The 16,486-nt window shown below is 41.9% G+C and overlaps 1 protein-coding gene and 1 long non-coding RNA gene across 4 annotated transcripts in view; one reads left to right on the top strand and one right to left on the bottom strand.

Moving 5' to 3' along the window:
- UNC13C (unc-13 homolog C) overlaps positions 1–16,486 on the top strand; it is a 448,489-nt gene that overhangs the window by 385,239 nt on the left and 46,764 nt on the right. For both annotated transcript variants that reach the window (XM_043523375.1, XM_043523376.1), the window contains 3 exons: positions 5,777–5,900; positions 9,290–9,346; positions 15,212–15,292. In XM_043523375.1, the coding sequence (XP_043379310.1) occupies positions 5,777–5,900; positions 9,290–9,346; positions 15,212–15,292 (262 nt within the window). The remainder of the gene's footprint in view (positions 1–5,776; positions 5,901–9,289; positions 9,347–15,211; positions 15,293–16,486) is intronic.
- LOC122461892 overlaps positions 14,830–16,486 on the bottom strand; it is a 118,421-nt gene continuing 116,764 nt past the window's right edge. The window contains exon 6 of one of the 2 annotated variants that reach the window (XR_006284137.1): positions 14,830–15,744. This is a non-coding gene — a long non-coding RNA (uncharacterized LOC122461892). The remainder of the gene's footprint in view (positions 15,745–16,486) is intronic. The other variant, XR_006284138.1, reaches the window with a different exon arrangement.

The following is a 16,486-nucleotide window of genomic DNA, read 5'->3' as shown; positions in this document are numbered from 1 at the left end:
GCGGAATACATCTCCCCTCCAGTGACATCAAGCATACCACCACTGGAGTTGGAATCAGCCTTCTCTTCATCCAGAGATTCCAGACCACCTGAGAAACCTTTCTTCTCTTATCCTACCTATCCTCCACCACCCAAAAGATCTGCACCTGTTTAGGACTAACTTCTGCCTCATCTAGCTCTGAGCTGCTGGTACCCCATGCCATAGGGGCCCCATGACCACCTACAGACCCCTTCTTACTGGCCATATTGGGGGGCTTGGGATCAGTACCCCCCTGCAGAGTTGATCCAAATTGCCAACGAGTCACCCTTTGTCTCCTCTCTAAGGGGACGCTTAGATCTGCCACGAGAGCTGATAGAAGAAGAGGAGGAACATTACTCTCTGGATCCAGCAGTTCCACTGTTACCAGTAAGACTACCATCTTCATCTTCAGAGGATGCAGTAACTCCTATTCTCCCCACACAGCCCCAATGACTTCAGGCAGTTCTCAGACCTTTTTCACAGAGTTGCTGGAGAACTTCAGATTCTTCTTGAAGAGGTCCAGGACTCCCAGAACAAATTCTTAGATATCCTCCACACATCCGGATCCAGCAGAATATCACTCACCATTAATGAAGTCATACTGGAGCAAGCTAGGACAGTTCAGCACACCCCTGTCACCTGCATTCATACCCCTAAAAGGTCAGAGAAGGTTATTATGTGCCAGCCAAAGAAGCAGAATTTTTTGTTTTCTCACCCCACCCCCAACTCACTGCTGATCCAGACCACTTCTGAAAGTGCTAGACAGCAATATCCCTGGTCTGCTCCCACTGATAAGGCAAATGCCTGGATTCGCTGGGGAGAAAGGTCTCATCATCCAGCCTCCAGTTCAGGATAGCCAATTACCAGGCACTAATGGCTAAATATGATTTCCTGAACTATGCCAAGTTTATTGACAGCATTCTACAGCAAGACAGAGCTTGTTTCCAAGCTCTGACAGATGAAGGCAAACTAATAGCCAAGACTGCTCTCCAGAAGCTGCAGTCAATGGTGCTGATATCTCCTCTAGAGCTATGGCTACTGCCATCATCATGCTCAGGGAGTCATGGCTCCATTCATCAGGGCTCCCTAGAGAGGTCCAGAATACCACTGAGGACCTCCCCTTTGAATCACACCTCTGCAACCAGAAGATGGACAAGCCCCTACATTCCCTGAAGGACCCGAGGGCTACCCTACACTCATTGGGAATAACTGCCAATCATTCAGATCTAAACATATGGCTCAGCAGTTTTTCCATCAGAGACTCTGTGAAACTACCACATAAGAGACAGAGAGTTCAAAAATCCTGCTTCCTCACACCCACTGCAACAGGCTCTGCATCCTAACCTCAACCCCTGGCTCGACATTATTTTTGATGGGTGCTTGAGAACCACAAAACAGTAGGCACAACACCTCCCAACCCCCACACACCATTTGGGGGTTGTCTAGCACGCTTTTTCAACACTTGCAATGGAATAACAACAGACACGTGAGTGCTAAACATCATCCACTCTGGGTATAGGATACAGTTTGCATCCCTACCTCCTCTAAAATACCCTCCCCGTCCTCCTTCAGGGGCCACTCTCACAAGAGTATTCTCAAACAAGAGTTGAACTACTTGTTGCAGTGAGGAGCGATAGAACACATCCTTCCTCAATACCAAGGGAGAGGGCTTTATTCAGCTTACCCCCTAGTACCCAAAAAGAAGGGCAGTTGGAGACCAATCCCGACTTCTGCCAGCTCAACCACTTCATTCCCAAACTCAGTTTTCACATGGTCACGCTGGCCACCATAATCCTGTCTTTAGAAAAGGGCACGTGGTTCATGGCTCTCAATATGACATAGACATTCATCCCACTCAGAGATGATTCCTCGGATTCATGGTAGGTACCGAACATTTTCAGTACAGAGTACTCCCCTTCAGAATAGAGAGTCTTTACCAAGATAGTCTCAGTAGTAGCAGCCCATGTCAGATGTTGTGGGTTCATTGTCTTTCCCTACCTCAACGACTGACTCCTTGTTGCCAAATCCCGCCAGCATGCCTATGCATCAACTTCCATAATGCTACACCTTCTTTCCTCACTGGGAGTCAATGTAAATGCCAAAAAATCTGTTCTCGCCCCCCGCACCACATAATCTCTGGACTTCATCAGGGAAACCTTGAATTCTATCACTGCAAGAGTGTACCTGCCCAAGGACAGATTCCAGACCATGAACAATATCATAGCTCGCATCACAAGCAACCCTCAAGTACCGTTCAAGACATGTCTGTCTCTCTCCTAGGTCATATGCACCTATGCCAACCTTTAAATTTGACTGCAGTCAGTATATTCCCCAAACCGCCATTCCATGAACTCCATGGTAACAGTTTCGGCCAAGGTAGTGTCTTCCCTGCTATGGTGGACAAACCCTTGTCAGGTATGCATGGGCATCTCCTTTTCTCTCCACCTCTCTGGACAGGACCATTATTACAGACACATCCCTATTAGCTTGGGGAGCCCACATTAACAGCCACACAGCACAAAGTTCCTGTATATCTTGAGGGTCCAGAATGCACGTCAATATCCTGGAGTTATGAGCAGTTTGGAAAGTATGTGAGTCCTTTTTTCCATTCATCCACACTCACTGTGTCCTTATAACATCAGACAACATTACAACTGTCTTCTACACCTACAAGCAGGGAGGAGTGAGATCTGCCTCCTTGTGTGTAGGAGTCAGCCTCTGGAACTGGTGTATCAACAATCAAATCACCCTATCGGTCATCTATCTTCTGGGAAAGCAAAATGTGCTTGCAGACTCCCTCAGCACACATTTTTCAGTCAACCACAAGTGGGAGCTTGGGTACTGCACAATATTTTCAGTCTCTGGGGAACCCCAATCAGGGATCTGTTCACTTCTCATGCAAACAGAAATGAACCACATATTGCTCCAGAAGAGCCCTAGGTCATCACTCCCAGGGTGATGCTCTGCCTCTTCCTTAGTTGGACCAGCTCAACTATGCCTTCCCCCTGCTCCCACTCCTGCCACAAGTTCTATGCACAATCTGTCAGGACAGAGCACCGGTCATCCTGATTGCCCCCTTCTGGCCCAGACCGTTTTAGTTTCCCAATCTCCTACACATGGCATCCCGACCACTAATCATCCTCCCAACATTTCCCAAGCTCTAACCCTGTGCAACAGCGAGATCAAGCACCCTGATTTGCATCCACTCCGCCTCAGAGCTTGGTATTTGGATGGGCATCATCCTTAGAACGTTCATGCTCCGCAGCCGTACAAGACATCCTCTCTGAGGACTCTACTAGATGTGACCTAGCTAAATGGAAGCACTTTTCTTCCTGGGCACATCAAAGAGGCATTCTCTGAGGAACTACAGATATTCCTCTCATCTTGGACTATATTCTTTCTTTGAAGACATCAGTCCGTATTCCAATACCCACCTTCCTTCCCTTCTGCTTTAGATCTTATCTGATTTGCAGTAGAGAAGGAACTGGAGAGGCGGTCAGTCCACTCTGCCCTTTATCCCCTCAGTAAGAGACATGAGGTAAGCCAGGATGCATGCATAAATTAATGAACACTACTTTCAAATTCTCAGGCTCAGGGCATATGCATAACCCACAGTGGATTACAGATAGGGATCACACACTCAAAGAACCTCCTGTTACAGGAAGTAACCGCCTTTTTCTTTCTTTCTCTGGGACATAATTTTACACTGCTGTTGCTTCTAAAGGTCACATTTTATGGGCTATGTTTTCAGAGACTGTGAGCACTCTCAAATCCCATGAAAGTCAATTGCAGTATCTCAGCACTTCTGAAAGTCAGTCCCTTTTGAATGCTCTTCTGTGTTCCTTTTCAGAAAGTTGTGACATTTTTACTTGTGCTTGTTGCTTTGTACTTGGAAAATATAATTTACATGAGCATGTTTCCTGCTTGGGGAGCGTGAGTGATTTAAGTGGATTCCCAGAACACCAAAACTAATAGACCCCAATTGAGTTTTTGGTGAATATTTCTTCCCAGAAGCTTACTTCTTGGACAGGGTCCAAGAAATAATGACTTATTTTTCCACTGAGATTGCAGACCCATGTTAGGGAAGAAGAAAGTGCATCTGGAGAAGGTGAATATGATCTAAAAGGGCCCAAAAAAGAGCTGCAAAGAGGGGAGAGGGAAATAGAAAGAGTTTTTAGTTTGCTTTCTGTAGGTTCCATGTAATATATTAAATACACCATAGAGTACAGAGGAAAATCTGGGAGAAATCTGTACACTCTGTTTATTTGGCTCTTTGTCAGTTGGCACTGCAGCTCAGTGTAACTGGCAGCGTGGAAAGCACCCATTCTTTTCCCTTAATCTACTCTACTCTATCGTAGGAGCTGCCTGTTTTTGCAACACAAAAGCCAGATTCCTAACCCTGAGAGAAGGCTTTCCAGCAGCTGTATCTATATGTCAGCCTTTCATTTCTAACCATCTATCTAGTCCTGTGTGTAAAGCTGCTGGAAGCATAGACTGTCTTAATCTTAACTTCCTTTGACATGAGGAACATGATTCTCTTATACGTCTGTAAGAAGACAAAGGCCAAAAATCTTCACAAACACACATGATCTGTCCTTGAATGGCAAGAATGGAATGCCCCATTTGATTCACTCTTCTATTGAATCAAACCACAAATCAATATATATTGAAGGTACCTAACACACCTTTCTTGAAATATAAACAAATACAAATTTAATTTTTTAAAAGAGGTTTTAAATACTTGCCAAAGAGACACCATTTTTGTAGAATTTAGATGTATATTTAAATGTAAATGTAATCCAAACAAACATATATACAAAACAAGGAACTGAGATAAAAATGCTTCTAAGGAGTATCACCTGCCTTGTAAATGTATGTGCCTTCTGCTGTGATTATTTCTCTGTTACTATCACTTTTCATATGCGTACTTATAATAGATAATAGAAAGATTAATCGGTACATATACATACCTATGATGTGATTTGTACATCCTCTGTTATATGCTCATTTACATGAACAAAACTTACATAATATTATAAGACTCCCCAGATACGTATTTACAAATTGCAGTTTTTTTAAAGAATAAACAGAAGATTTTCTCATGTGTGTACTGCAGTAAAAGGTGCTTAATTCCACATATAGCATGTTTCATGAACACCCTCTTAGATCCGAATAAACATGTGATGGGAAAGTAGTCCTCCAAACACTTATTACGGAGCCTATTCATACTACTCAGTAATCCCACTGACTTCAGAAGAAATATGTATGCATAACTGTAAGTGTTTCAAGGCGTCTGCTCTACATTTGTGTCTGATATCACAAGCAGTTTTAACTGCACAGATGCAATATAGGATGACAAAGGAGCTTTTTCTTTTTAAGCAGAAACTAATTTCACAAAAACCCTTTAAGTTTTTTTAACTATATCAATCATTTGAGCATAACTTTATAGTTCAAACATTATGTTTCATTTTCAATAAATATGGTGCTTTTGGATACATTAAGCAGAAGCATGGTAAAAGGGTTGCTAGATGTTTACATGGAACGTTTGTTCCTAATCTAGAAGACAAGATTTGAAATGTTCAAAAATCCATGTGAAGAATGCTGTGAAATAACACTGATCTCTAAAAGGCATTATTCGTGTAGTGGTTCAGAGAAACTCTAACACAAGGTAGCAGTTAATCTGAATTTATGTTAATTCAGAGCCTTTGATGTTTTAATGCTAGATTTGGAGACCAGCCTGTGTTTTACTTTATTCCAGTTTAAGTCTCTCTGCAAAATTCTGTGAGAAGACAGTTCTGAAACGGGTTTTGAAAGAACTGTGGAAATCAGTCCTGAACAAAATAGAAAAACAAATCGTGCTTCCACCATTGACAGACCAAACCGTAAGTGTCCAAGCCATGATTCACACACATTAAAAACGTTTGCAATAATCACCTTGCTTAATCAGATGCCTAGTAGCAGTTTTTTAAAACTTCCTTCCAGAAAATTGCCTCTAAAGAGGAACTTGGTCACTACATGCAGCTTGCTGGACACTTTTTCAGCAGAAAAGCTGGAGCAGATCTTTAGTAGCTGGTTTGCAAGTCCTCACTATTGGGCGAACTGCCTGCCCATCCTAGATTGGGGCATTCTTGCAGTGCATTTCATCAAGGCGGGGTGCAATGTAAAAGGCAGGATCACTTTCATAGAGCATGTTTTAAAATGTTATTTGTGATGACTTTATGGCCTATGGTGAAAATTAACAGCCAGATGATGGCTCGCCCTTTGTAGGTGTGCAAGAACAAGAGAGAACATAAGCAGCCAGCCACAGTGGGCATTCAGTCACTGTACTATTTCAGCACAGATGCTAGCCTTCCCAGGAGGCTAAGAGGTGGGGATGCAGAGTGAGAGCAGGCCTTGCATGCTCTTCCCCAAAAGCCTCCTGCTATATGATGCCTCATCACCACCCCAAAATGCAGCCACTTCCCAGCCAATGACTCAAAGCCACAGTCTGGCTCTAGATTTGTTAACCAGACATAGAGAGGTCCTCTTTGACGGCAGGGGAGGGGTAGCATTACCAGGATGACAGGAAGCGAGGAACATGGTACAGCTGGAGGAGGTTTTTGTGCTACCCAAGGCAGTAGTGAGGGTAGCCTGACATGATCCTCAATTGGGGATGCCATCTAGGGATACTGTACTTACAATACTGGTGTAGGGGGGTCTGTCAAATTCTGGGTATACCTTTATGAGAAAGCAGTAAAACAATGACCTCAGACTTGTGAGATTTTTTGGGGGGGGGAGAAGAGGTAGTGTAATACAGAAATATTATTTTTGGTTGGTTGGGGGGGTGTGTGCGCGTAGGGGGGTTAATCTTGCATTTAATGAGTCTGATGTCTTTTGTTACAAGTTGATCATTATATTGTTACAGTGTGTCCAGAGACGATGTTACTGTATATATTGTTTTGTTATTAAAACAGCTAACAACACTGCCAGGGAGCCAAAAGTAAGAACTGAAGCAATTGCAATCACAGAGCTGCAGATGACATTTATAATATTTATTGGGTTTCAAAAGTAAATTATATCTATTAGAACACTATGCAGCAGGGACGAGCTCAAATCCTAATGAAAAATTCTCTTGAATAAATGTAACCTTTTCTCTTGCACAGCTAGCAAATATAACAAAGTCCAAATCTCTCACTGATGACATAATTAATCATCACTTTCCAATAGCAACAATTAAAATTTTGTAAAGTATTGCGACATACTATAGACAAATAAAAGAAGGGGTTTGTACGTATGCAGTGAAAGTATTATTAAACAAGACTGCAGTTAAACAATACTGGACCGTAGAGGAGTCCACATCGTGGGTCTGTCCCAGAGCCATTGACCCCCTGGAAAATCTCAGTTTGGGCAAATTCTGTTCCCTCAGAAAACCCTTGACCACCTCTAATCACAGACTGTATGAGGCCAACAAGAGCCTGGTCAATTTCACAGCTGCTTATTGTAACCCTGTAGTCAGGGGGAAAACTGACAAAAGTCATGTCACATTGCTATTTGGTTAAGCTCTGGTGAAAAGACCTGCCCAGTTCAGGCAGAAGCCAGGATGGGAGGAGGTGGGGTAGAACCTGAGGACCCTCTTCCGCCTCATCTCCCACCCAATTGTCGTGAGGCTTTTGGATGGCAGTTAGGGTCCAGTGAGAGTGTGCACCTTCTCCTTTCCAGGAGCCAGATGAGTGTGGGGGCTTCTCATTTATCATCAACTAGCCAGAGGCCAAAATGGACAGGGACAGACCTGGATAGAAGTCCAACTTCAGTGTCCTCCTAAACAGCAGGGTTGGATTGTGCTGGGCCCCAGAACCTCACTGATTTGAAATACCCCTCACGCGCACCTTTAACATTGCCTCCTGACTAGTAGCTGTCTAGTATATTTTTCAAGCCTTGTTTAGCAGGGGCATAATAGAAGCAGAGAGATAAAATAGAACATATATGATCCGTAGTGGTCAAGGGAGGTAAAAATTAGTTACAAAAGAACACTGGACCAGTTTTTAAATATGATCACAGCACAACAGGTGTGTACAGTGCCTCACCATCTGTTAACTTCCAAAATGTAACTTCCCTAAAGTGATACACAGTATGATGGATAAGGTGCATAGCCACAGGCTGGTTTCATTTTTTGCTAATCTTATTTGTATTTAAATCATAGAATATCAGGATTGGAAGGGACCTCAGGAGGTCATCTAGTCCAACCCCCTGCTCAAAGCAGGACAAATCCCCAATTTTTGCCCCACATCCCTAAATGGCCCCCTCAAGGATTGAACTCACAACCCTGGGTTTAGCAGGCCAATGCTCAAACCACTGAGCTGTCCCTCGCCCCCCCCCCCCCCCCCAACAATAGGATGCTTCAAGGAAGTTTCTTCCCTTTACATAGATGTGAATACCACTTCCCTTGCCAGAGGGTACAAGCACAGACATGCTGAATCAGAACTTGTTTTACAATATGCAGAATTTTTCTCTTACCATTCTGGCTGCCAATAAGCAGTGAGAATTTAAGCTAAGTTTATAGATTTGAAAGTAAAATTTCATTAGTGGGGATACACAGAAACACAAAGACCAGTTTTGAAAATTGAGATCTTCTGGAAAGATTGACAAAAAACCATTCTATTGTCCCATTTAAGTTTAGCTGATTTCTGTCAGTTGGCTTTAATGGAAGCCAGTCATCTAGAACCACTCCTTGTTAAGCTGCCAAAAACCATTGGTAATTACAGTTCTTGGGGTAATTGTGCTGCAACAAATGTTTACAGTGCATTATAGAAGGATTCAAAGCAGATGGTTGTTTAACATAAAGGGGTAGCATAAACCTTCTGCATCTTGCCAGGATTTGATTATTACAAAATATTGTTTTGTCTACATATATGCCATTCAGATATATTCCAACACAATGTTTCTGGTTCAATATAGAGATGCTTGGACTTTACACAAGTGAATATTTCATAGAAGTCAATCAGAGTTGTGTTTCTCAGGTTCTGCAGGATTGGGCCCACTTTCCTCCACACTGTACTGTATATTTCCAAATATTTTGCTTTGTCAACTGCATCAAAATATGACTTAATTGGAATTGAAGGTTTTATTTAACTTTTGATCTGCAGAATACTGAAGATAACCAATGTGATAAAGGCCTTTTCTTTAAAATATGGGCAGCTATTTAACAATAGTAATGATGTTGAGATAAAAAGCAAAAGCTCTGTAGTGATGTTGAAAATTCTGTATCTTCAGTTTCAATTTTGTTTGTTTATAGGGGCCCCAGATGATATTTAGTGCCGCTAAAGATCTTGGACAATTGTCGAAGCTGAAGGTAAGTAGGTTAAATAAATCTACATATGTCCTACTATAAGGAAAGAGTGGATAAACGGTGTGCTTACCCTCTTCTCCTCACTTGTGAATACTGTCATAACTGGCCCATTGAAATCAAGGGACAGTTTGTGTGAGTAACTGCTTGGCAAAATGAGTAATGGTTTCACAGTCTGTTTCTGCATATGCACTGCACTGATCACTAGTTGCTGTCAGGAAAATATTCCTCCGATTTCCATATTGCACAAGCGACCAGGTGTAATATGGGTATTTTAAACCTTCTCCTGAAGCATTTAGCATTGGCCTCTGTCAGTGCAGCATTGGCCTGAAGTTACAGGGCTACATGGATCTATTCCAGCATGGCAATTCTTAGTGTATGTTCCTGTGTATCATACACAGATCTTCACTGTAACTGTCTATTATTAACATAAAATTATCCTACTCCATGGTTTGCTGCAGAATTAGTCTTGAATAGAAATTGTGGACCATTACATTAGAACATCTGGCTTCCTTCTGGGACCAGCTTCAGGGAAAATAAAAATAGTACATGACCACTTGTAAATTTGTCCAGCTCATTGTCTACAAAGAATATAATGGTATGCTCTGTGCTTACTCTCTTCTACATTAAAATTCTAGAGCACTCTGTTTCCATCGGCAGTAATTGGTGTTGTGTCTTCATGGTTCATTTCTAGTATTGACAAGCAGCTCTGACTAATGGGAAAAGGATTGGGTCTCAAACATTGGCAGTGAATATAAAAAAAATAATTAATTTGTAAACAATCAGCACAGTTTTGACATCAGCATATAAACCCTCCTGAAATGTGCACAAAAACATGTGTATGTGTTACCACATACATAATATTGTACTCACATATAACAGCATACGTAGAAAATAGTGTCACAGGAATGAACCATAGAATCATAGAATATCAGGGTTGGAAGGGACCTCACGAGGTCATCTAGTCCAACCCCCTGCTCAAAGCAGGACCAATCCCCAACTAAATCATCCCAGCCAGGGTTTTGGCAAGCCTGATCTTAAAAACTTCTAAGGAAGGAGATTCCACCACCTCCCTCGGTAACGCATTCCAGTGCTTCACCACCCTCCTAGTGAAAAAGTTTTTCCTAATATCCAACCTAAACCTCCCCCACTGCAACTTGAGACCATTACTCCTTGTTCTGTCATCAGCTACCACTGAGAACAGTCTAGAGCCATCCTCTTTGGAACCCCCTTTCAGGTAGTTGAAAGCAGCTATCAAATCCCCCCCTCATTCTTCTCTTCCGCAGACTAAACAATCCCAGTTCCCTCAGCCTCTCCTCATAAGTCATGTGTTCCAGTCCCCTAATCATTTTTGTTGCCCTCCGCTGGACTCTTTCCAATTTTTCCACATCCTTCTTGTAGCGTGGGGCCCAAAACTGGACACAGTACTCCAGATGAAGCCTCACCAATGTCAAATAGAGGGGAACGATCACGTCCCTCGATCTGCTGGCAATGCCCCTACTTATACATCCCAAAATGCCATTGGCCTTCTTGGCAACTGTTGACTCATATCCAGCTTCTCGTCCACTGTAACCCCTTTTCTGCAGAACTGCTGCCGAGCCATTCGGTCCCTAGTCTGTAGTGGTGCATGGGATTCTTCTGTCCTAAGGGCAGGACTCTGTACTTGCCCTTGTTGAACCTCATCAGATATCGTTTGGCCCAATCCTCTAATTTGTCTAGGGCCCTCTGTATCCTATCCCTACCCTCCAGTGTATCTACCTCTCCTCCCAGTAGAGTGTCATCTGCAAACTTGCTGAGGGTGCAATCCACACCATCCTCCAGATCATTTATGAAGATATTGAACAAAACTGGCCCCAGGACCGACCCTTGGGGCACTTCACTTGATACCGGCTGCCAACTAGACATGAAGCCATTGATCACTACCCATTGAGCCCGACAATCTAGTCAGTTTTCTATCCACCTTATAGTCCATTCATCCAGCCCATACTTCTTTAACTTGTTGGCAAGTATACTGTGGGAGACCATGTCAAAAGCTTTGCTAAAGTCAAGGAACAATACGTCCACTGCTTTCCTCTCATCCACAGAGCCAGTTATCTCATCATAGAAGGCAATTAGATTAGTCAGGCTTGCCCTTGGTGAATCCATGCTGACTGTTCCTGATCACTTTCCTCTCCTCTAAGTGCTTCAGAATTGATTCCTTGAGGACATGCTCCATGATTTTTTCAGGGACTGAGGTGAGGCTGACTGGCCTGTAGTTCCCCGGATCCTCCTCCTTCCCTTTTTTAAAGATGGGCACTACATTAGCCTTTTTCCAGTTGTCCGGGACCTCCCCGAGTTTTCAAAGATAATGGCCAATGGCTCTGCAATCACATCCGCCAACTCCTTTAGCATGCTCGGATGCAGCGCATCTGGCCCCAAGGACTTGTGCAGCTTTTCTAAATAGTCCCAAACCCTATAGTTTTAGTCTCACTTGTATTTATACTACCCTCTGCACAATATATAATGTACCCAACATTCTTTGCTATTACTCCTGCTCAGGTACAAACAGAATAAAAAGTTCCCTGTAGTGGTTATTAAACAGAGGCTGTCACAGCAGCTGCGATGCTTCATCCCAACATAAACATGCAAAGCAAAATAAATTGACCTTTTTTTTAAAACACAAGGTCAAATTGTGACACTGCTCCCTGCAAGGATGCTCAAGGGGCAAAGGACACAAGAAACCCTTTTCCCACCTTTTGTGCTTCTGTGAATATGACTTGGGAGTTCAGTCACTACTCCCTCACAGTGATCCCATGGGTACAAGGTGCTTGATACCAGCATCATGGCCCATATACACCTCTATGCTGGCCACTAAATCTGGCCAACTCAAAGAATATAAGAACGGCCATACTGGATCAAACCAATGGCCCATCTAGCCCAGTATCCTCCAACTGTGGATGGTGCCAGATGCTTCAGAGGGAATGAACAGAACAAGGTAATTATAGAGTGATTCATGTCCTGTTCTCCAGTCCCAGCTTCTGGCAGTCAGAAATTTAGGGACACCCACATCTTAGGATTGCTAATAGCTATTCTCCATGAATGTAGCTAATTATATGTTTGAACCCAGTTATAGTTTTGGCCTTCATAACATCCCCTGGCAACAAGTTCCACAGGTTGACTGTGTGTTGTGTGAAAAAGCACTTTCTTTGTTTTAAACCTGCTGCCTAATAATTTCATTGAGTTTATGTGTTCTGTGAAGGGGTAAATCACACTTCCGTATTCACTTTCTCCACCCTATTCATGATTTTATAGACCTCTCTCATAGCCCCCCTTAGTTGTCTCTTTTTTTTTAAGCTGAACAGTCCCAGCCTTTTTAATCACTCCTTCATATGGAAGCTGTTCCATACCCCTCATCATTTTTGTTGCTCTTCCCTGTACTTTTTCCAATTCTAATGTATCTTTTTTTGAGAAGGGTGTTACCAGAGTTCCACACAGTATTCAAGACGTGGGCAAACCATCCATGGATTTATATAGTGGTACTACGATATTTTCTGTCAGCTTTTTTTGACTGCCACTGCATACTGAGCAGCTGTTTTCAGAGAATTTTCCACAATGATTCCAAGATCTCTTTCTTGAGTGATGACACCTAGATTAGACCCCCATCATGTCCTATGTATAGTTGGGATTATGTTTTCCAATGTGCATCACTTTGCATTTATCGCCATTGAATTTCATCTGCCATTTTGTTGCCCAGTGACCCAGTTTTTTGAGATCCCTTTTAACTCCTCACAGCCAGATTTGGATTTAACTATCTTGATTAATTTTGTATCAGCTGCAAACTTTGCCACCTCACTGTTTCCCCATTTTCCAGATCATTTATGAATATGTTGAACAGCACTGGTCCCAGTACAGACCGTTGGGGGAGCAAGCTGTACCTGCCTCACTGGTGTGTGCTGCCTGGCTGCAGCACTGTCCTTCCTCACCCCCATAGTACTTGTTGAGGGACAAAGGGACTGAGTGACTCATGAGTAGAGCTGGTCGAAACTCTGAATTTCCTTTTTGTGGGAAAATTTTGACAATTGTTTTTGTTCTGATTGAAAATGAAAATAAATATTTTCAAAATTTCCTGAAAAATGGAAATTCTGAAAAATGTATGTTTTGGAAAATTCTCATTTTGAAATTTTGAATTTTATTTTATAGGGTTTTTCATTTTTATATGTTTTAATGCTTATGTTATTTCATGATCTGTCTGCAGAAGCAGTGCATAATAGTTGATGTTCTATTTTTACTGTATTTTAAAAATGATTAAGGGCAGCTGCTACTTTAGGACTGATTGAAACATCTTTTTTAGATCAAAGTGTCTCCTGTTGCGTTGCAAAGAAACAGATTGCCACTGATTTTAAAAATAAAATTAGCCTATTTCAACTATATTGTTATGTTATGGCATGTCAATAAAAGTAATGTGTATTAGGATTACTGACATGTCATAAACAATATCATTTAAAAATGAAAAAAGATCAAATTCAAAATTAAATTGAGAATCTAAAACTAAATTTCAAAATTTTCAGAAATAGATTTTTTTTCTCATGGGAATTTTGTTAACATAGTTTTATTAAATATTTCAGTTTTCACAATAATGGGCATTTTTCATGAAAAAAAATCAACCAGCTCTAGCAGTGAACACTTTCAAAGGGATTTGTGCTCCTAAGTCATTTTGGCAAGTTGGGAAAATCCCAGTCAAAAGACATAACCTAGCCCTTACTGTACTGCCACAGATTCCACCCAAATCAGTGTATTACATTAGCAAATTAGCCTACAATATCTAAAAACTTCTAGACTCTTCATTTTTTACATGATTTTCATTTGTTTTATTGATGTTCTCCACTCTGTACCAACTTGCCATGGTATGGTGGTATTCTTGGGCACAGAAACATTCTCTTTATCAGAGAAGTTAAAGCAGAGATAAAAGAACAGGAATGTAGCACTGAACCCATTCTTTGTATTCTCAATATGCAGGTAAATCTTCCTCTTCCAAAGGAATTCCAATGATTGATTCTTTACCTCCAGGAATATTAAGTGTAAAATGACAATGAGCCCTTACAGCCATGCCAGCTGTAGTACAAATAAAACATCTTTCTATGTGGGATAAAGCAAAAGGGCAGACTTTTGCCAATGGTTTCCAAAAGGTTGATTGTTTTTCCTCTCTACACCAGTTTTGAACAGCTTAAGAAAGAAGCAGTTTTCTGTTTCTCAACTGTGTAGGACATGAAATGCTAACATGATGAAAAAAGCTTCTGAGTTTGGTTTTTATGCCAGTCAGTTTCCAGCCAATACCAATACTGGCATTTGAGTTTTGTAGAAATGTGGCAATTTGTGTTTCTTTGAATAACAGCCCAATCTGATACAGCAATTAAGATGCAGCCTAAGTAAATAATGAGCTGTTGATTTCACAAAATATTTTTCAAGAATACAAACCCCTTTTTGCCTTTACTTAACTTTCCTTCCAATCAGACTTTTGGTTAAGTTTGGGCTTCTGCCAAACACCAATTTACAGTCAAATTTCATTAGTAAAACATGGAATTTTAATGGCATCCATGAGTATTCATCACATTTATAACATTTAATCAATTTCCTTTACAGAACAGAGAAACAACTTGTCTTTTCAAAATAATTGGAAACCACTTTACAGATACCCTAGCATTAAATTTCAGTTTTTCTTTTCAATTCTCATTTTCAACAAACAATGGAATAGCTTTGCGTTGTAATTTATTTTAAAAAACAAGTCGAAGGGTGAATGCATCCTTGCCAAATGTAGATGTTTTTTAAAAAGGCAAGAGAAGCAGCAAGACTTGCTTTTCCTTATAACAGCTACGATATTACCATGTTTTTCAGGACCACGTCACTCGAGAGGAAGCTAGAAGTTTGACATTGAGGCAATGTGCAACAATGGAGGTAGCACTAGCTACAATTAAGGTACAGCTGTATATGTCCTGTGAGCCTATATTGTGTGTCTGAATGAGCAAATATATGATTGAATTGTTTGCGGTATGAGCTAGATTCGAGCTGGCCCTGTGTGGGTGTACAATGGTGTGACAGGGTCATAAAGATCCTTGCCCTCCTGTCACAATGTGCTTGGGGAGCACAGACATCATGCAGGGTGGTGCTAGGCTCTCCAAGGTGGGCTGAACACAAAGCTTTGGTCCCCAGGCCCCCCCCTTCCCACCCAGAGCTGGCCAACTGCAGGCAGAGAATGCACTGCATCCATTAAAGTGGTAGCCAAGCTTTAGCTCTTTATTATCTTCCCATGGAGGCCTGGAGTTAGTCTGGATGAGTCAAACAGGTTGAGCTCTCCGTGTGCTGTAGCATGGCCCGTCTATCTTCCACAAAGCCAGGTTGGGCCTCACTGGCACAGTCTACCCACGGTCCTGCAAACGTATATGAGAAAGGAGAACACTTCACAGCCTGTTGGAAGTCATGGCATTTTTCTGTTGTACAACGTACTATTTTATCCACAAATGTCCAATTAAATTTGTCTCTCTACTTTTGTATTCACCCTCTAATTAACTGCCACCTGTACATAATTGGATTTCTTTTAAAGATGCCTTTTAATTATTCTATACAGTGGCCCCTTTTCAGTGAAACCAATCACATTTGTCAGGCAGCTGTTAAGAACACAACTGAATCAATTAATTTTGTGCGTTTCCACAATCGACAAGATAATTATTTTAGCAAAATCTGACTGTTACAGTAAATGCTATCAAGTGGAGTTTTTTAGGGTAACCAAAATATTGTGCACAAAAAGGCTATTTTTCCTGTAGAATGATTCTATCCAATCCCTACATTTTAGCAACCACAATATTAACAGAAGTAGAACTTATTTCATTGGCAAAGGACAGAGTACTTTGCACTTTTAGTATACCTTCCAGAAGAGGGTTTCAGAATGCTTTACAAACATTAAAGACCCCCAACCCCCACTCAAGTAGAAACTAATATTGTTATCCAGGGGTGAAAGTAACATTAAGCACTTACTGGTACAGGGGCCCAGCTTCAGGCCCCAGGAAGGGGCGGGGCCTCGGGCGAAAGAGATGGGGCCATGGGCGGAAGGGGCGGGGCTGGGGGTTCAGCCTCCCCCAGCCAGCCCATCCAAGCTGCCTGGCCCGCACTGCC

This window comes from Chelonia mydas, chromosome 10 (assembly GCF_015237465.2).
Source record: "Chelonia mydas isolate rCheMyd1 chromosome 10, rCheMyd1.pri.v2, whole genome shotgun sequence".
In the NCBI taxonomy this organism is placed as follows: domain Eukaryota; kingdom Metazoa; phylum Chordata; order Testudines; family Cheloniidae; genus Chelonia; species Chelonia mydas.
The sequence above is the reverse complement of the archived record's forward strand: the minus strand, read 5'-3'. Positions and strand labels throughout refer to the sequence as shown.